This window comes from Belonocnema kinseyi, chromosome 1 (genome assembly GCF_010883055.1).
Source record: "Belonocnema kinseyi isolate 2016_QV_RU_SX_M_011 chromosome 1, B_treatae_v1, whole genome shotgun sequence".
NCBI lineage: Eukaryota > Metazoa > Arthropoda > Insecta > Hymenoptera > Cynipidae > Belonocnema > Belonocnema kinseyi.
Window position 1 is genome coordinate 39,025,009 of NC_046657.1, and position 20,844 is coordinate 39,045,852.

The 20,844-nt window shown below is 31.2% G+C and overlaps 1 protein-coding gene across 1 annotated transcript; it reads right to left on the minus strand.

The window, feature by feature from the left end:
• Nucleotides 1-915: 915 nt before the first annotated feature.
• Nucleotides 916-16,169, minus strand: LOC117177493 (glycine-rich cell wall structural protein 1.8-like). Its single transcript, XM_033368233.1, has 2 exons — nt 16,091-16,169; nt 916-2,126 (listed from the first exon to the last, which is right to left on the minus strand). Exons 1-2 carry the CDS (start codon nt 16,167-16,169, stop codon nt 916-918), a joined length of 1,290 nt encoding a protein of 429 aa, XP_033224124.1.
• Between the last annotated feature and the right edge of the window lie 4,675 nt (nt 16,170-20,844).

Sequence of the window (20,844 nt, forward strand, 5' to 3'; positions counted from 1 at the left end):
AGATTTTAAAATCTTTTATAAATTCTTCGTTTTCTAGCACTAATTGAAATACTTTCTAATTTTTTCAAATTTATCTGAAATATAAGAATTAAATTGACTGAATTTAGAGAATTCAACGGGACTCATCCAAACACTCCGCTCAGTATTTTGCAATTATTAATGAATTAGTAAGGATAAATCCAAATTCAAATAATCTCGAGAAATCATCCAAGTTAAAGAATTCAGAGCTTTAAATTAATTTAGAAAATTCAAGGATTTCCGAGCACTTTAGAAATATATAAAATTCAAAAAAGTCAGAGAATTCAAGGTATTCAGAAAATTAAAAGAATTTAGGAAATGCAGAAAATTGAAAAAAATACAGAAGATAAAAGTAATTCAAGAAGTTTAAGGAATTCAGGAAAATTTCAGGACTTCATGCAGATCATAGAATTTATGAAATTTAAGAGAACACAGAGAATTAAAAGTTATTGAAAGAATCCAGAGGAACTAAATTTAGATTTAAAATAATTCTGAATATAATGCCAAGGAGAACGTATTAATAACTTAACCTAAATATCGAAAATAAATAGTCGTCTAATCTAACCATGTTTAGTTCAACGGGTCAAAAAAATTTGTTGGCGCTGGTCAGTTTAGACTTACATTTCGCACCAGATTCTTTCCATAGAGAGGTATGGCCTCATCACAGGAATGAGGTTAAACTTCCAAGTGACCAAAGCACTTATATTTTACATTTTTTTTACATAGAAAGTTTCATCAAATAAATAAAAAAAAATCATCGTCTCATCCACTATATATTTACTATATACAATTTTTTCACCTGGCTTAGTTTAGTTGTAGAAGTACGAGCTTTTGGCACTTTGCCAATTCTCTTGACCGTTGCTTCTTTATTTCCGGAATCACCTTAGGTGAGACTCCTTACATATAATGATTTCCCCAGGTTATGTGTCCTGGCAATTTGTTATACGTTTTATGACGTTCTTCGTATGATGGGCTGTCACTTAAAAAGATTCCAACTCTGTGTTCTTTTTTAGGCGTAGGAGGGTTTTCTTGGTTTCCTGGCGGACCCCCATAAGCGCCTCCATGGGGTAATTGGGGACCCTCATAAGCGTCCCCACGGGGAAATTGCGGACCCCCATGAAATCCTCCAAAGGGAATTGCCGGACCCCCATAAGTGCCTCCATGGGGAAATTGGGAACCCCCATGAGCACCTCCATGGGCTAATGGCGGAATGCCATAACCGCCTCTATCGGAAAATTGTGTAGTCCCATAACCGCCTCCTGGGTTTCGTGGCGGAGGAACACCATTATAATAGTGTAATGGCTGAGCCTTATAACCACCTCCTTGGTGTAATTGTGTAGCCCTATAACCACCTTCTAGGTTTCCTGGCGGAGGAACACCATTATTATAGTTTATTGGCTGAGCCTCATGACCGCCCCCTTGGTGTAATGCTGTAGCCCGATAATCACCTCCTAGGTTTCCTGACGGAGGAACTCCTTTATTATAGTTTAATGGCTGAGCCCCATGACCGCCTTCTTGGTATAATGGCTGAGCCCCATAACCACCTCCTAGGTTTCCTGACTGAGAAACACCATAATGATGGTTTAATGGCTGAGCCCCATTACTGCCTCCTCGGTATAAAGGTATAGACCCATTACCGCCTCCTAGGGTTGGTGGCGAAGGAGCACCATTATTATGGTGTAATGGCTGAGCCCCATTACTGCCTCCTTGGTATAATGGCATAGCCATATTACCGCCTCCTAGGTTGCGTGGAGGATTAGCATAATTATTATGTTGTAATGGAGAAGCCGGATGACTGTCTTCTGAGTGTAATGGAGAATTCGGAGGATATTCACCTGAGTGTAATGGGGGATCGGGATAATTGTTAACTGAGTGGAAGTGCGGATCCGCAGGATGGCCATCTGAGTGAAAAGGCGACATCTCATTATCGCTTGATGAGTATATTGATGAAGCACTGACTTCTGAGTGTCTCGATCCATCCACATTATCGTGATTTCCGTTGGTTGTTAGGTGTTCTGACATAACCCCATTTTCTGGTGCTTCTAGTGCCTTAGGTTTACCTCCAAATATGCCGCAGCAACCAGGAAGAACCGCTTCAGCTATTAATTCTGAAATGAAAAAATAACAAAAAATAAAAAAATCATTCACCATAAATGTATGATATTAATTATGTTTTATAATCCTTCTTTGCAAAATTAAAATCTGCTTATAACTATACATTAATGCGACAAAAAAACTTATTTTTTTACAAATTGTTGAGATTTTATGCAAATCATGTGACGAATCACTGCGAATCCCCACCTCATAAATTTCATTCTCCTATTTATATTTTCTACTCAAAAAATATATTTTTTTTAATTAACAGAAAAGTTTACTTTTCTTACGAGTCGGCCATGAGAGTTTGATACATAATATATTAGTTAAATTTTTTTGACGATTCGATTGGCTGCAACTATCAATTTTTACTAATTTTATCCCGGCTATAACAGAGTTGCCTTTTCTAATGATGATAAGTCAAAAATTAGTTGTCCGTTTTTTATAATAATGGGCCTCTTTTCCATTATTTGTTTCAGTATTTAACCCTGGAATGCTACCCTTCTCCGATGCGATGAATACGAAAGAACAATATTTATGGTGATCAGAAGCGCCAAATTTGCCCAAATTGTTTGGCTTCTTTGTGAGCGCTAAACAGTCCATCTATGGTTGTAATGTATTTTATCGATTATTTATTATATAGACGTATTATTCTCATGAGAAAATTGTATAATTCATTATTCTAAGTTAATTTTATTGTTTGAACTGAAGAAAAAAAGACTTCGTTAAGTTTGAAATTTTATTGTACTTGCATTCTTCAAGATTGAAATATACTAACTTCGGAAATATTTCGTTATTTTGCCCTACTTGCCCTTGTTTCAAAATTATTCCTTTTGAAAATTTTCTTCTTTAATGAATATGAACCAGAATTTTCTGAATGTTGAGGATTAAATTCATGAATACTGCAGTTAATTTTGATTTTATCCGATGATAGTGGGGGTGCTCGTCACATCGACGAATGGGTCATGGTTTCAAAACATCTGGGTTGGCATTCCAGGGTGAATCTTTTTAATTTTTATTAATAATTACACAGGACGACAAAATGATTGTGGAAGTCTACTGGGATTCTTATAGATATACTTTATATTTTTGGGGTGGCTGAATACGAATCTATTCGCAGAATTAAGCCAGCACATCAGAATTTGCAGTAAAATTCCAAAAATGGTAAAAAAACAGGAATTTCTGCATAAATTGTGTCCCCAAACCTACAAAATACAAATAAAATAGTCTCAAACCCACAAACCAACAAGCTCCAAACCCAGAAACCTCAAACCCCAAACCAAAAAGCCCCAAGCACACAAGCTCTATATAAACAAACCCACAAACACCAAGCTAACAAGCTCGAAAATCAAAAAACTCTAGACTCACACACTCCAAATACACAAGCTCCATATACGCAAACATACAAACCACATACGCACAAACCCACAAACCCCAAACCTACAAGCTCCATATCCACAAACGTGCAAAACCCAAACCCACAAAACCTCAGCCTACAAACTTTATATCCACAAAATCTACAATCCCAAACCTACAAACCCCAAACCCGAAAACCTCAACTTGCCAACTTCAATTCCACAAATTCTAATACTTCACATCTTATAATACCCATTGAGAAATTGGTATAATTTGGGTTTGGTGGTTTTGGGGTTTGTTCGTTTGGGGTTTATGGGTTTGGAGTTCGAGGGTTTGGAGTTCGAGGGTTTGGAGTTCGTGGGTTTGTCATTGTTGGTTTGGGGTTTGTACGTTTTTTGATGTGGAGCTCGTGGGTTTAGGGTTTGTGGGTTTGGGGTTTGTAGGTTTGTGGATATGTAGCTTGTGTATTTGAAGTTTGTGGGTTTGGAGGTTGTGTATTTGGGGTTTGTGGGTTTGAAGCTTTTTCGTTTCTGGTTTGTGTGTTTGTTCATATAGAGCTTGTGGGTTTGGATCTCGTTGATTTGGGGTTAGTGCATTTGGCGCTTGTTAATTTGGGGTTTATAGGTATTAGGGCGATATTTATGCAGAAATTCCAGGTTTTTAACCGGTTTTTGAATTTCACTGCAAATCCTGACTTGTTTGCCCAATTCTACGAATGGATTCCTAAAACCATGTTGTGTTCATGTGTAATCGGTTAAATTTCTCCATAAAAAATTCACCATAATTTCTGAACCTATAGAATTTTTGTTTAATTTCAAGATCATAGCGGCTGGAAAAAGAAATTCATAGACAAAAGTTATTAATTCAAAAGGGACACATTTGTTTTAAATAATGTTTAGACAGAACGAGTAGATTTTTTTTAAATCATACAAAACAAGATTAAAAAAATTATAAAAACAAGGCCATAAGAATAAGTATGCTTCGATTCCCACGCGCTGAATCTCAGCGAGCGCAACGAGCTGCGCGCGACGAAAATTTGATATAAAATGCAATGAGCTTTCAAACGGTTTAAAAAATACTAATTACACTTTCTTTCAAGAAAATTGGTTTATTTTACAAAATTTTATTATAGATTTTATAGAAAATCCTGCATAATTGGAAAACCTTTTATATTATTTACAGCAGATGATTTTTCTCATTTGACATAAAATGACTCCCTAGGTGTGTAATATTAGTGGGTTGGGTTGTCCTTCATCAATGTACGCAATTTAAAAAAAGTCAGGGCATTTTATTAGTCAACAAAAAGTCAGAAATTTAAAACAAAAATTTTGCAAAATGTTATATATATATATATATACAATAAATAAAAAATTTTGTTATATTTATAATTAATCTATTTGGTTAAAAGTTCATTTTTTTAGCTGAAAACTTATTTCTTCAACGTAAAATCAAACCGCTCTATTTCTTGTTAAAAATTCACGCTTTTTATTTAAGAATTCATCTATTTCGTTGAAAATTCTATTAGAAATAAAAATATTTATCTTAATAGTCTTATGTTTTATATAAAATTATGCTTTTGTCGTAGAAAATCATTCTTTTTTATTGAAATTCCATTTTTTTAAAATGAGTTTTCTTATTAATAATTAATTTTTTTAACTAAACTTTTCCCTATTCAATTGTTAGTTAACATTTTATCATTGTTGATAGATATTTATTCTGTTTGGTTGAAAATTTAACCATTTCGCTGTAAATTTATTTAGTTTAGTCAAAAACTTATTTCTCTTACGTAAAATATAACTATTCTAATTTGTATTGAAAATTTACCTTGAAGTTGTAATATAAACTATTTTAGTAAAAAAATGTGTATTTTTAGATAGTTAAATCCACTTTTTTTGAAAATTCATCTCTTGGACTTGACAACGAAGCATTTGGAATCAGATTTTTTTTCTTTGTGAATTAAGAAATCTTTTTTGTTTGGAAAATCAACTCTCCTTTTGAAAATTCCTATTTTTTGGTTCAATTTAATATTTTTTTAATCGAAAATTAAAAAAAAATTCTTGGAAGTATTAATTACACATGGTTTTTTTATAATCTTTTTTTACCGAAGATTCGTCAGTTTGGTTGAAAATGTGAGTATTTTGTTGAAAATTCCCTTTTTTTGTTAAAAATTGAATATTTCAATTGAAAATGTAATAATAAAATTTTTAATTAATTAATTGTTATTTAAATTATTATTAAAAATAGTTTCTAAGCAAGCCAATTCAGACGTACATGTATAGAGATAATTCCGTTGAAATATTTTTAACGACACATGCATGATGTAAACCCTTTTCGACGCCTATGAAGTGGGGCTAAAGCTCTACTTTTTACTCCCTTAGGAGTTAATCTATGATCGCGTATTTTACAATAAGCAGCCTGTTCAATGTAAAAACTGCAAGGATATTTTGGTTCCAGATAATAGAAATTTATGGAAAGTTACCATATATCATTGTTAATTTCCATAATTTACCTGCAATATCACCATAAATTAGCCAAAATATCATAAATGTTTGGAAATTTATAAAATTGATAAAAATTTAATTTTGGTTCATTTATGGTAAGATACCATATTTACCTGTAAAATCAAAATGTAAAACATTACCGTCAGGAATAAATGTATATATTTTCAAATCTCATTATCATAAGATTTATAAAAATAGCTTTCAGAGAAATTTAAAACTTTGGAAAACAATAAAAAAACATTCTTCATTATCATGGAAAGATTTAAAATTATTTTCAATGAGAAGCTTTGAAAAATTCCAAACATGACAAAAAATTAAAAAATGCTGCTAAAAATTGTAGATTTTTTACAAATTATTTTTAAAAAATTAAAAATTTAATATTCGCGTAAATGTATTTTTTATTTGAACAAAAAATTGACCTGTTTGGAATTCGCAAATAGGTCGAAAAAAAATTCATTAGATTTTTAAGGTATTTTTTTTTTATTTTTGAAAAATAATTGAAAATTTCAGAAAATTTTGCGAATTTCAACCATTTTTACCTTTTTTATTGATAAAATAAATAATTTATTAACCATTTATTTGAACTTTTAGTCAGAGAGATAAATTTTTAACTAAAATTTCGAATTTTCTACAAAAATATATGATTAATTTTCGACCAAACGATCGATTATTACTTTTTTGTTTTAAGAAATGATTTACAGCTTCAAAAAAAAGTTTTAAAAAGTAATTCAATTTAAATAAATCAGTCGAATTTTGAATGCAAACAAATAATAATTTTCTATAGAGAAGGTTGATTTTTTACAAAAAGAAAAAAGATATTTGACCAAAAAAAAAAAATTCGCCTGATAATGGAAAATGCAAAGAAAATGCAGAAAATCAGCCAAATAATCCAATTTGTTGATTAGGTTTGATTGTGCAATTATCAAATGATATCGATTCATAGCAAAAAATCATTTCTAAAATAGGTGGCTATTAATTTCGTGAAAAAGCGGTATTTTATTTCAAGATACATAATATGATAAACATTTATTAAAACAATTGTTTTGTACAATAAAAAATTCTTTTCTGTCATCCGAATATTTAAAAAATTTAAAAGTGAGTTATTCACGGTTAAAAGCATCGAAAAATCATGTTTTTACCTTCAGAAAGTGCTAAATAGTGCATTTATTAATTAAATTGTGTAAACAATTATCAACTTTCATTTCGTGCCCAACTATGATACTTAGGTTTCATTTCCGTTGAATATATGATCGATTTCATAGAAAAAAATTAATTTATTCCATCCAAAATGCCTAATCTGGATATTTGTTTATAAAAATTTCTTTTAAACTAAGAAATTATTCAATGACTTTTATTAATTGAACTCAAAAACTATCTTCATTTACTTGTTTGTCGATAACAAATTCAATACATTTTTTAATATTTTAATTGCTAGTGGAAATTTTGTTGGATAGTTGCTTTCAATTTGTTAGGTATTTTTGGTTGAATCAAGGCATTTTATATAAACCGTTATACTTCAAAAGTAAATCTTTTAAAAATCTTGTTCTTAAATAAACGAAGAAATAAACAAAAATTAAAAAATGGGCCGTGGCAGTTCGATTAGAAATCTTATTAGCTTTTAATTTTAAAAAAGTTAAAATCGGATAATAATGGTCTTTTGAAAATTAATGTACCGACGAACGTTTTTTTTTTGGCCCTACTGTGGCGACGCACAGTGAATGGAAATGAACTTTTTGATAAAATATTTCAATTTCTATTGGAAATTTTTTTGGATAGTTTCTTCCAGTTTTTAAAGTACTTTTGGTTGAATCAAGGAATTTCTTATAAACTGTTATACTTGACAAGTAAATTTAAAATAAAAATTGTTATTAAATAAGCAGAGAAGTAAACCAAAATTAAAAAATGGGCCATGACAATTCGAATAGAATTCTTATTATCTTTTAATTTAAAAAAAGCTAAATTGGATAATAATTGCCTTCTGAAAATTAATGTGTCCACGGACGTTTTTTTTTGCCCCACTGTGGCGACGCACAGTGAATGGAAATTAACTTTTTGGTTAAAAAATGTCCAGAGCCTCAAATTTTGGCCCAATTTTGAATTTTCTTCTTAAAATTGAAGTGCATTAAATTCTGAAGAGCTTGAGGCTCCGATATTTTGTCTCCTATATTCGTCTATAAATTATTTTTTCACTCAAAGTATGGAAAAACTAAAATTTTGTACATAATAATTTTGTATGCTTTAATAACTGATTAGGTGAACTTTATACTTTATTTAATAAATGCTTATGGACTCATGGAATGCAAATAACTTCTTTATTATTCTATTTATTTGTTATAAACAAAGTTTATGAACAAATGAACAAATAGTCTAATTATCAGTTAAAAAATTCCGTTTGCTAAAAGTGCTTCAAATTATAGTAGTTCTGACATTTAATTACAAAATTAAGTAAACAATTTAAAACAACCATTGTTATAAAAAATTATTGTGGCAAAATATTAAAATTTGATATTTAAAAAAATTTTCACTTCCGTCGATCGCAGGAACGACTGCAGGTATCCATTAAAATGATAAATATTTATAATGATTCGATAAAATATAGCATGAAAAATTTTCATAAACAAATTAGATGAATAAATTAGAAATTTTTGCAATGTCGCATAGAAATTTTAAAAAATTTATATTATCACTAAAATTATTGGAAAGAACAGTTATTGTTAACTTCTCAAATATTTTTTTGTCTAGCAATCATTCGCACAACACCGTAATACATATACAGTGCAAGCACATTTTTTTCAATGCAGAAGCGCCACAATTTTGAATTTGTTCATAAAAATTTAAGTTGGTATATTTTATCAAACATTGATAAATATTGATTATTTCAAGGAATACCTGAAGTCGATCTGGCGATTGAAGGGAATTATAATTTGAACAAATCTTGAACTATAATATTTTGCCACAAGAATTGTTTATAACAATGGTTATTATAAAGTCTTTAATTATTTTTGCAATTAAAGATTATTCCTACATTAATATGAAGCACTTTTAGAAAACAAAATTTTTGTACCCATAATAAGACTATTTGCTCATTTGTTCTCAAATTTTTTTTATAACGAATAAATAGAATAGTGGACAAATTATTTGCATTTCATGAATCTCTAAACATTCAGTTCAGAGCATATAAATTTTACTTAATCAGTTATTATAGCGTAAAAAATTGTTATGACTTGCGATTAACCTGGTTGAAAATTGAACTACTTGTTCGAAGTTTCCTTTTTCTTGGTTAAAAATTAATTGTTTTTACTGAAAATGTATCAATCAAATTTTAAAGTAATACATCTTACTCAACTGAAGCTCAATTCTGCATCATATTTTTGGAATTTAACAACATTCCTTTAGTCGAGCTTTTTCAAATGACCCAATCGGCATTGAGTAAAAGAATCAAAAATTTGTAATAGAGCACCCGGATGGTTGTTCGATATTCGTTGGCGGTAAAGATATTATTTATTTTATGTGATTTAATTGAAAAAAGCATTTTTAATACAAACTAAATTTTAGAATACAGTACAGAGGGATATTGTCTGGCTACTAACATGGTGACCTACTGAGTTTTATCCTTGACTTTATAAGGCCATAGCGGGGTCTAAAATATAGATAAAATTTTTTCATTAAATTGTTAGAAAAATTATTAAATTCTGCATTGAATGATCCATCATTGAAGTAATTCTCCTTTGTGAGTGATAAATTATTGTGTACATAATAAGGGAACAAATAAAATTCTGATTTTTAAGGAATTTTATACTTCTACTCTAACGTTTGGTAATTATTACGAAAATGAATTTATTAGATATTCTACAAACATGATTTTCAAGATATTATCTTTAATGACCCAAAAGATGGTTTGACAAAATTCCACGTAATAAAAAAATTCCTTTAAACTCGTCATTTTAATTCTGTCTTTCTAGCGTGATAATTTAACACCCAAAATTATAAATCACTTAAGCGTAGTTTTACTTACCAAAAAAATTGAATAGCTTTCTCACGCTTTTTTAATCATATTTTTATCTCTATGCTACACGTCGTTATCATCTTTCAAAGTCAAGTCTATTTTGAATAGGTCACCCGGTTAGTGCTACCATATTCGTTGGTAGTAAAGATATTATTTATTTCTATATGTATCTTATAGATATTAAAAGTTATATCATTATTTAACACGTTTAAAAAATGTGTTTGATTTATGAAAAATATTTTCTTGAAAAAAGAATGAATAAAATAATTTTTTTTTTTGCAGGCTTCGCCTGTTTTCAAGTTTCACATCATTGTCAACCTGAATGTTTTGAGTAAATTTAATAATTATAATCGACTGGATTCTTTTATTAAACTTATATTTTTCTCATGTATTTCTATTCAAATCTTTAATCAAATTAATGTATACAGTCATTTATAATTTTTTATATTTTAAAAGGTTGCAATATAAGACTTGGTGAATGTAAACATGTCTTACGAGATTTATAGAGAGTAAAGTTATTTAAAATCTTGAAGGCAAAAATATAAATTTTTAACAAAAATGTTGAATATTTACCAAAAAATGGAATACTTAAATTTTCAGTTACAAAAATTATGTTTTAGTCCAAAAAAGCGATTTTTCAACCAAATAGATACTTACTAAAAAATGTTGGAAACCCCGCCTAGATGAGAGTTGATATACCAATCCGGCATCTCAATTTCTTAAAGAACTTCAAACTTTTTCAGAACTTAAAAGAACAATTTCCAAATATCTTTTTATAAATTTGGAATATTTTTGGGTATTTTTCATAATTTTCAACATAATTTTAAAAATCTAAGGAGCGTAAAGTTATTTAAAAACTTGGACACATTTTCGTAAATGTAGACAATATTTTTTAATTTCTTTTTTTGCTTAAATCAAAATTTCGAAAAATTATATTAATAATGAAAATCAAATTATTCTTAAAAACAAACCAATATTACTTTTCTACTATCTATTTTCATCTTTTATTCTACTTCTTAAATTTTTTTAAAATTTTCTTTGTTATTAACGAAATATATAATTTAAAAAAATATATTTTAACTTCTTATAAGAGAGATAAAGTTTCAGCTAAAATGTTGAATCTTCCATAAAAACAAAAGTTCTTTTTTCCGGATACATGATTGTTACATTTTAAATTTCAGTAATGATAAATATCAACAACCAAATTTTTCAACAGTTTTTCAAAAAAGTAGGCAATTTAAAAAAAAATAAATTTCAAAACAAAAATATATAAATTTCTAATAAAGAAAATTAATTTTTTCCAAAAAACAAAACAAACAAAAATTCAACCAGAGATGAATTTTCAAAGAAAATTTTGAACCTTTCAGCCAAATTCAATAGAGAAGAATAATAAAACAAAGAAAATTCAACAAAACATTTAAGATTTCAACTAAAAGATGAACTCTCAACAGATATTAGAAAACTTTCACTTAAAAGAATCTAAACCTAACTGTTGAAAAAAAATTAAAGTTCAGCTAAAGAAAGAAGGCATTAGAACCAAAAGAGGTTTTCCAGACAAGAAAGAAAAAGAAATCCAATAAAATTGTTGAATCCCAAAGGCAAAACTATAAATTGTCAACAAAAAAATTGAATATTTAACGAAAAATGAAATACTCAAATTTTCAGTTACAAACAATTAATTTTTATGCAGAGAACAGCGATTTATCATTAAAATAGATACTTACTTAAAAACGTTGGAAAAGCCGCCACGATAAAAGTTGATATACCAATCCGGCACCTCATTGTTTTGAAGAATTTTAAAATTTTTCAGAACTTCGAAGTTTTTAAACATTTTTAAGTAGAAAAAATTTTTGAACTTTGTACGAATGATTAAGAAATATTTATATTTTGCTAAGTGATGGCGTCAATTTTTATTTATTGATGAAACTAGAACAGCAAGGCTGGTATGAAAAAGTATTGAGGCCTCAGCGGTTCGACCTAATTTGAAAATCCAACATAAAAATATTCGTTCTCAACGAAAAATGTAAAGCGTATTTGATATTTCAATAAACAAAAAATTTTCAATTGAGGACATCTACTGAACTCATGACAAAAAATTTCAGCCAAAAAGTTAAATCCTCAACTACAAAGATTTATTTTCACGAAATTGCATTCGCAACTAAAATAAATTGAATGTTTACCAAAAAGGACAAATTTTTACTAAAAAAGTGACATATTTGACCAAAGAGATGAATTTTCAATTATAAGAGCTCAATTTTTACTTCAGAAGATGAAACTGAAAAAGATTAATTTCTAAACAAAAATGGAATATTTAAATTATTAGTTTAGAAAATTCATTTTCAACGAAGAAAAAAAAAGAATTTCAAATAAAAAGTTATATTTTCAACCAAAAAGACGGCTCTTTAACTAACAAAATTAGGTTTAAAGAAGATAACCACGTGAAAAAAGTTTGCATGGCTCAAGCATGGCAACGCACTTAGAAATATCTGGCTAAAGCATGAGTTACGGCTGAATGGTAGCATGGCGCAATCCTTGCTCATGTCCGTTTCCCATGCTTAGGACACGCTAAACACGAATGAATATTCTTAAAGACGTGTTAGTGGCAGAGAAAATTAGCCTGTGTTGAAAATAAAAATTTTAGGTTTGCCAATTGCCAGGTAGCTTAGCATGTATTCTACGAAAGCTTTTTCAAAATTCATATTTTTTCAACAGCCAAAATTATTAAAAATTGTGAATCGAATATCCGGGTGCACCGGGTTGAGCACCAGGTAGTTTAATACGTATTATATATAAACATTAAAAATTTTAAATATTGTGGATAACAAAACCAATTCCAAATGATAAGTGAACGACCCGGGTAAACCGGGTCGCGATCCAGGTTATTTAGCACGTATTCTACAAGAACTTTTTCCAAATTCAGATTGTTACAACAGCCAAAATCACTGATAATTGTGAGGTGATGATCCGGGTGCACCGGGTCGAGCACCAGGTAGTTTAATACGTATTCTACGAGAATTAGGAAAAATTTAATTTGGTAAATGATAAAAACAATTCGAATTGGTGCGTCGATGCTCCCGGTACATCAAGTCGCGCTCCAGATAGTTTAGCACGTATTCTACGTGAACTTTTTACGAATTTAAATTGCGCTGACTGCGAAAATAACCACATATGGTGAGTCGACGATCTGGTTGCACTAGATAGAGCACAAGGTATTTTAATACGTATTCTACTAGAACTTTTTAAAAATGTAAATTTTGTAAATAACGAACGCAAATCCAAATGAGTAATCGACGATCCGGGTATTCTAAAAGAACTTTTTAAAAATTCAAATTGTTTCAACCCACTATTTGGAATTGTTATTGTTATTTAGAATTTTTTTTAAGTTCTCGTAGAATACATATTAAACTACATGATGCTCGATTCGGTGCATAAGGATCGTCACCTGACAATTTTTAGTTGTTTTGGTTGTTGGAACAGTTTAAATGTTAAAAAAGTTTTTGCAGAATACGTGCTGAGCCAGATGGTGCGCTACCTGGTTCACCTGTCTCGTGGAATGTTTATTTGGAATTTTTTTCGGCATTCATTTTATTTCGATGTTTTTAAAGATCTCGTAAAATAGTACTGAACTACCTGGTGATCAACCCGGGGAACCTGGATTATCGACTCACCATTGGTAGTTATTCTGGTAATCGGCACAATTTAAATTCTTAAAATTCTCGTAGAATACTTACTATACTATATGTTGCTCAATCTGGTGCACCCGGATCGTCAACTGACAATTTTTAGTAATTTTTACAGTTGGCAAAATCTAAATTTTAAAAACTTCTTGCAGAATACGTGCTAAACTAGATAGGGCGCAACCTGGTTAACCCGGGACGTCGACTCAACATTTCGAATTGTTTTCATTATTCACAAAATAAAAATTAAAATAAAGTTTTCGTTAAATACGTATTAAACTGCCTAGTGCTCGACGCGGTGCACCCGGGTCGTCGACTCAGAATTTTTAGAAATTTTGACTGTAGCAACAATCTAAATTTTGAAAAACTTTTCGTAGAATACGTGCTAAACTAAATGAGGCGCAAACTGGTTAACCCGTTTCGTCGACTCACCATTTGTAATTGTTTTCATTAATCACAAAATATAAATTTGAAACAAGGTTTTGTTGAATACTTATTAAAGTACCTAGTGCTCGACCTAGTGCACCCGGATCGTCTAAATTTTAAAAAACTTCTCGTAGAATACGTGCTAAGCTACCTGGGGTGCGGCCTGATGCACCCCGGTCGTTCGCTGTCTGTTTAGAATTGTTTTCATGATTCGCCAAATTTAAATTTTAAAAAAGTTCTCTTCGAATACGTATTAAACTACCTGGTGCTCGACGCGGTGCACCCAGATCGTCGACTCACAATTTTTATTTATTTTGGCTGTTGGAACAATCTAAATTTTGAAAAAGTTCTTCTAGAATACGAGTTAAGCTAACTAGTGTGCAACCCGGTTTAACCGGATCTTCAACTCACGAATGGTAGTTATTTTGGCAATTGAGACAATTTACATTCTTGTGAAGTTCTGGTAGAATACGTGCTGAAGCACCTGGGCACGAATTTAACCAAGCAGTTAAATTTTCATTAAAAAAAATGAATTTTTTTCCAGAAATATTCTACAGAATGTAGAATTTTCAACTGCAAAATTTGAAGTTTTCCACCAAAATTAAAATATTTAAATTCTTAGTTGCAAAAATTAATTCCTATAGAAGAAAACCAATTTTCAAAAAAAAAAAAGAGTTAAATTTTTTGCCAATGAGATAAGTCTTTAACTAAGAAAAAAAGTTTTAATAAATTACTTGAACTTTCAATCCAGCAGTTGCATTTCATTTACAAACAATATGGATTCTACCAAGGAAGATAAATTTACAATTATATGCATACATTTTTGATTCACTTAGTTTAATTTTCAATAAAAAGTTTGAGCGCGCGTAGGTGGCGCGACTGTCGGTTCTCTCGTTTCAAGTTCGATTATATATTTATCTAGAGTTAAGCGTTCGGTCGTTGTGCTTCTCCCAAATTTGTCCCAGCTTTTTGAAAGTTAAAGGTAAAATCATCGGAAAACGTAATTTAGTAATTGTGAATTGTCTTCGGTTAAAAGCTTCTTCGGATTTAAGGAGCGCAATCTCATCACTTGTCTCGTGCTTCGCAATTTACATTTTCCAGCATATGAACTTTTTTGCATTATGTTCAACACTTTCATATCAAATGTGTTGTATTCTTTTTTCGTCTCTCGTGTAGTTTTTCCAAAACTTTAAGCTTACTGCTTTTAAACTTTTTTTTTCTTCTTAAGAAAATCTACTCGACCTATTTGGAAAAAATTTGTGAATCTTTTTTGGCTCAAAAACTTTTGTCTATCAACTTTGTACGTACCTTGTTTTGTCTTTCCGAAAATTTAATTTTTGATTTTTGTGTTATATTTTTATAAAGAAACAAAAACTACGCATACTATCAAAAAATTCCTAATTGATAAATAAAAAAATTGAGCATGATTATTTAAAATTTTAATATTTGTTTACATTTTTTAAAATTACTTTTTAACTGATAATTTAATTACTCTATTTTTTCCTAAAAATGTACGTGTTTGGTTAAAAATGTAATCTTTTTTCCTAAAAGTTTAATCTTTTCGGTTCAAATTTCAAACTAAAAATTCAAAAACATTATGTTTGAACATCAGCCTTATTCAGTTGCAAATTCCACTATTTGTTTGGAAATTCAACTATTAGAAATGTAAAATTTCATTCTATATCAAAACATTTGTTGGAAAATGTGTGTATTTTATTAAAAATCATTCATTTTTGGTAGAAAATTATTTTGTGTGGTTTAAAATTTATGGTTTATGTTGAAAATCAGTCTTTTTTGAAAATTATTTTTATGAAACTAAAAATTTAACTAAATATCCCATATCTCTTTTACCTTCCGTCTCAAACCTTACCTTTTCCATCTGCTTTTAATACTTCTCCATTGCCTCCCTCGTCCATGACACCCTCCCCCTAAACGACCTTTCCACCCGACCATGCCTTCCGCCATCCTCCCCTTTTATCCACAAAACTTAATGGCTGATTGTCTAATTATACCCTTCCTTGCACTTCCAGTTTCTCTATCTCCTCCCACTCTTGCATATTCAGGATTACACAGTCTATCACTAATACCCATTGCTTACTCACATACGTGTATTCCAAATATTTGTCCTATGTTACCATACCATTTTCCACCGCCCAGCATCTATCCTCTATCCAGCCTCTTTGAATCTCCTCCTCTTTATTTATTACCCCCCCCCCCGTAAATTATGGCATTGAAGTCACCCGCAGTACCACCATACCCTCCTCTCTTTTTCGTAGTAAGTTTTCCAACCTTTCTTCAATCCTTTACACCCCATCCTTATTGTACACAGTCACAAACTTCTACGTTACCCCTACTATCTTTACTGCCCTACTTTGCACCCTCTCTCCCTCTCCATGAAATTCTTCCTCTAATCCATCTCTAAATTCTTTTATAATACTCCGCTAGCCCTTCCTTTCCTCTTTACTCAATCTGCCTCCTGTAGCTTCCATCTATACTCCCTTGACAACTTCATCTCTACTCTATCCTATTCCTTTCTCTACGCACGTCTCTACCAGTTCTGCCTCTTTAAATTCCTGAATATACCCAACCTTTGCTGCTCTCCCTTTACTCCTCTGCCTTCTATCCCTATCGCTAAAAAATCCCTGTGCATTCCTCTCCTTCCTCGTCAAATCTTTATCGATGAAATACTTTTTATGGTTTATCCTATTTTTATTTCGCATTACCCCCAAATTTTCTTTCCCAGCTCTCGAATTCCACAAAGGTTACTTCATTCTTCTTTCTCCACTCCATCCTAACTTTCCCAACCTTGCCTTTAACCCAACCTATGCTCTATAGCAGCGCTTCCACTCCCTCCCTTTCCTTTCCCGCGCTGCAGATTTATTTATCTCTCTTTATTATTATTTCTCCAATCTGCCTTTTCTCTTCTCTCCATCCGCTACTCCATTGCCGTTATCTATTCCTTATCCGCTATCTCCTCTTTTTTATTCCTACGCTTTCACGCTTTATCTTTTATTATATTCAACACCCTCTCTCAAATTCCTTGCTTCTGTCACCCTCCCTTCTGTTAACTACCAGCATGTTCGACCTGCCCCCCAGCTTCTTAAGTCTGTTTTGTGATGTTTCCTTCGACACCCTAATCTCTTCTTCCCTCTGCTTCATTTTATACTTTTTTTTATTCCTTACCGAGCCCACCTGCCTCTGCCATCCTTTCACTTTCTCCCTCAGCTCATTTGCCTCATTTCTCCATTTCGCAACTCTCAGCCGCAGGTGCTCCCTTCATTATTTCCATCTGCTCCATAGCCCCTCTGACGTCTTTCCTGAATCCTCTAATCTCGCTTATTAGCACCCCGAAAGCTTTCCTCTCCATCTACTCATTCATTTACGAGGAGGGAGGGGGGGTGACCTACGTCACGTATGTATGTGCAATTTTTGTAAATGGTCTCTCTAGTGCGCTTTCCTCCGGAATCCCTTTGTCTCTCGTTGGAAATTTCGGCTACGTCGAAATCACTACCAGAACTGCCAGTACTCTCGCTGACCACCTCTTTGAACTTTTCCACGCGTCACAGCCCCCGGAGACGCCCTTTTCTTTCTCCTAACATCCCCCAGCACTACGAAAATCACCGTTGTTCACCATGAAAGCCCAAACTCCTGACCAAAAAACTACCCCACTTCCTTGCCAACCTTACTACATTTCCCTATTTAGCTTAGATGCACCATTTCCGAAATAATCGCCAAAAACCAATCTTCGGGGGTTGTTTATTACATTTTGAATCGTCTGACCCACCGAAAAGGGAGAAATTTTTTTGATATTTTATACTGATGACATAAGAAAACACGTACGATAGATATCAAAACTTTTAATATCTCTTTGAAAGTCCAACCGGTTTTATAGCTATTTATTTGAATCAAGTTAGCTGAAAAATTATTGAAAAAAAACGAAACAAAAAAATGAGTTTTTTGCGCAAGAATCGATACCTTTTGTAAATTTTTATTAGCATACCTAAAAATTTAATGGGACACTCTTGAAATACGATACCTTAAGAAAAAATCTGCCCACTTCACGGGCACATTCTCAACACACACTAACGCTTGCCACACTATAATAACATACTTTCGTTATAGTAAGTGACGTCGACTAGCGATAGATGTCGACACATGGTCCATTTTTTACATTTTAGTACACTTATTTCGAGTTTGAAAAAAATGCTCGGGTTTAGTGGACCCATAGTGGCAGTTAAGGGTTAAATCCCTCTGAAATTAAATAATTAAAGTGAAGGAATTTAAAGTATACAACAAATTCCGAGAGTTCAGATGATTCAGGAAATTCAGAGAATTCCGGGACTTCATGCAAAAAAAAATTCAAACAGGTCAGCAAATTTAAAAATTTTCGAGGTTTAGCGGAATTCCTAGTATGAAAGGAATTTACAGACCAGGGGAAATTTAAAAAACTCAAGCAGTTCAGAGAAGGAACGGAATTTAAAGATTTTTGGGCGTTAGTCGAATTGCGATAATAAAAGGAATTCATAACATTAGAGAAATATGAAATGAAAGCAGTTCAGAGAATTCAAGGAATTTAGAGAATAGAGAAAGTGCAGAGAATTTAAGGAATTAGTAGAATTCCAAAAATCTGGATAATGAAATGAATTTGGAGAATTCAAAGGATAAAGAAAATTCAGTAAATTCAGGGGATACAAGGAATTCAGAAAATTTAGGGCATACAAGGAATTCACAAAATTTATTTCACTGTGCAAGTTCCAGCAAATGAAACACTTTCAGTAATTAAGTAAATTTAAAGACAGTTGATAGAATGGAGCGAATCAAGTTACGAATCACTGCAAATCTCAACGCCATCATTTTAATTCTATTATTTTTATATAACAAATTTATTTATCGATGTTTGTGCTTTTTATGGATAGCTGATTTATATTTTCTCCTAAAAATTTCCGTTTTATTTTTGTTATTAAATAACAAAAAATGTAACTTCTTTCGAAAATTTGCAATGCCAGTTCTATGCATTATTCAATTAGTTTTATATTTTTAACTCTTCGACTGGCTGCAACTATCGATTTTGACCAATCAAATCCCGGATTTAAAAAAAGTTGCCTTTTTTAATCATGATGAGGCAAACATATGTTCTAAATTTTTAATGATAATGGGGAGGTTTTCCAGATCAGAAAAGAAAATTTAAATAACACTTTCATTGAAGAATTCCGAAAAAAGAACCTTTTTGCGAATTTTGAAAAGATCATAACCTCGACCAAGATAGTTTTTCTTCTTTTTTTCTATTTCATTATTAATCATCGGCTCAATTTCTCCATGAAAAAAATTCAGCATACTTTTTTCACCTATAGAATTTTTGTTTAATTTCAAGATTAGAGCGGCTGACTATAATTCTGAACAAATAAATTGCAGTCTTACCTTGATTATAAAAGGCAATTTTTACATTCTTATCAGAGAAGGTATTTGTGTTAAACTTGACCCTACTACTTTTTGTCAAATTTCTACTATTTTTGAGTTATAGCATACACAAAATTCCAATAATACACGCAAATGAACATGTTGAGCTAAATAACGCACGATACGAAAAAACTCAACAGGAAAAAAATTTCTTTTGATTGCCCTACGAGATTATCATTGCAACATTTTGAATTTTCGCAAAAAATTGAAAATTCATTTTTTGACAGCATAAAACATAATGGAAAATCCAAAAATTACATTTTTTCATTTCACAATTTCACAGTATTTCAAAAATTCTCAAATATGTAAATTCTTTAGAAAAAAAATATATATAAGACTCTCGGTTAAAGCTAACCCCCTCCCCCCTCGCCATTGCTCATTAATCGAAGTTTCGTGGGACTGTTGCTGTAAATAGACTCTCCACCCTAGACCCTTTGAGAGATTTTTTCAGTCAAGTATTGGGAGATGAAGCAATAAAGCACCACAACTGCGATGTAGAACACGATGCGGTAGAAAATTTAATTAACAAATTATGGGTCACTGAGGTTAGGCACATAATTTAGAAGTTAAAAAACGGTAAGGATCCTTAGTAGACCGTCTGTGTAAAGTTTAAATAATAAAAATAACATTGGAAATGAGAAAATTCAGTTTACGAAAAAATGTCAAAAATTGCAAGAAAAAGTTGCGTATTTTTTTAAACGAGACAATGAAACTACGTCAGTTTTCATACAAATGCATTTTATAAATTATAATAATATAAATTTATGGGAATGGTATACAGTTTCAGGGCTAAAGTCGAGTACGAAGAAATAGATACGTGATGAGAATGGGTTCGTTAAAGCATAAGGAGCTTTAACAAAAGAGAATTCACAATCACCAAATTACTGCTGTCGATGCTTTTATCTTTAATTTTAAAAAGTTTCTACACAATGACCGAGTCCGTAGTGCGAGATCAATATATAATCGAGTGCGAAGCGCGCAAACTAACACTCACGCCCCCTAGGTGCGTTCAAACTGGCGAGTGAAGAGACCCGCACGAGCAGCGCGTAACGAGGATTTTCCCGTGAAGAGTGAAGAGTTTTATGTTAAGGATTTGATACAAAATTCGATATTTGCCTTCTAACCGAATCGCCCATCACAAATTATCTTGGACTTTTAAAATTGATAGCGATGTTTAGAAATAAGTTTATAGCACCATCCAAAAGATATATAGAAATATTTTTTTAAATCATCGGAAAATAAATTTATTTATTTAATATTTTACAAAAGTGATTTTTAAAGACCTAGAAATGCTTTTTCAAAAAAGCTG

Coding starts and splice junctions, on each gene's coding strand:
- LOC117177493 (XM_033368233.1), bottom strand. CDS start 16,169: ATGGGTATTAGTGATAGACTGTGTAATCCTGAATATGCAAGAGTGGGA. Junction 2,127..16,090: donor AACTGGAAGTGCAAGGAAGG/GTATAATTAGAC, acceptor TTTTCATTTCAG/AATTAATAGCTGAAGCGGTT.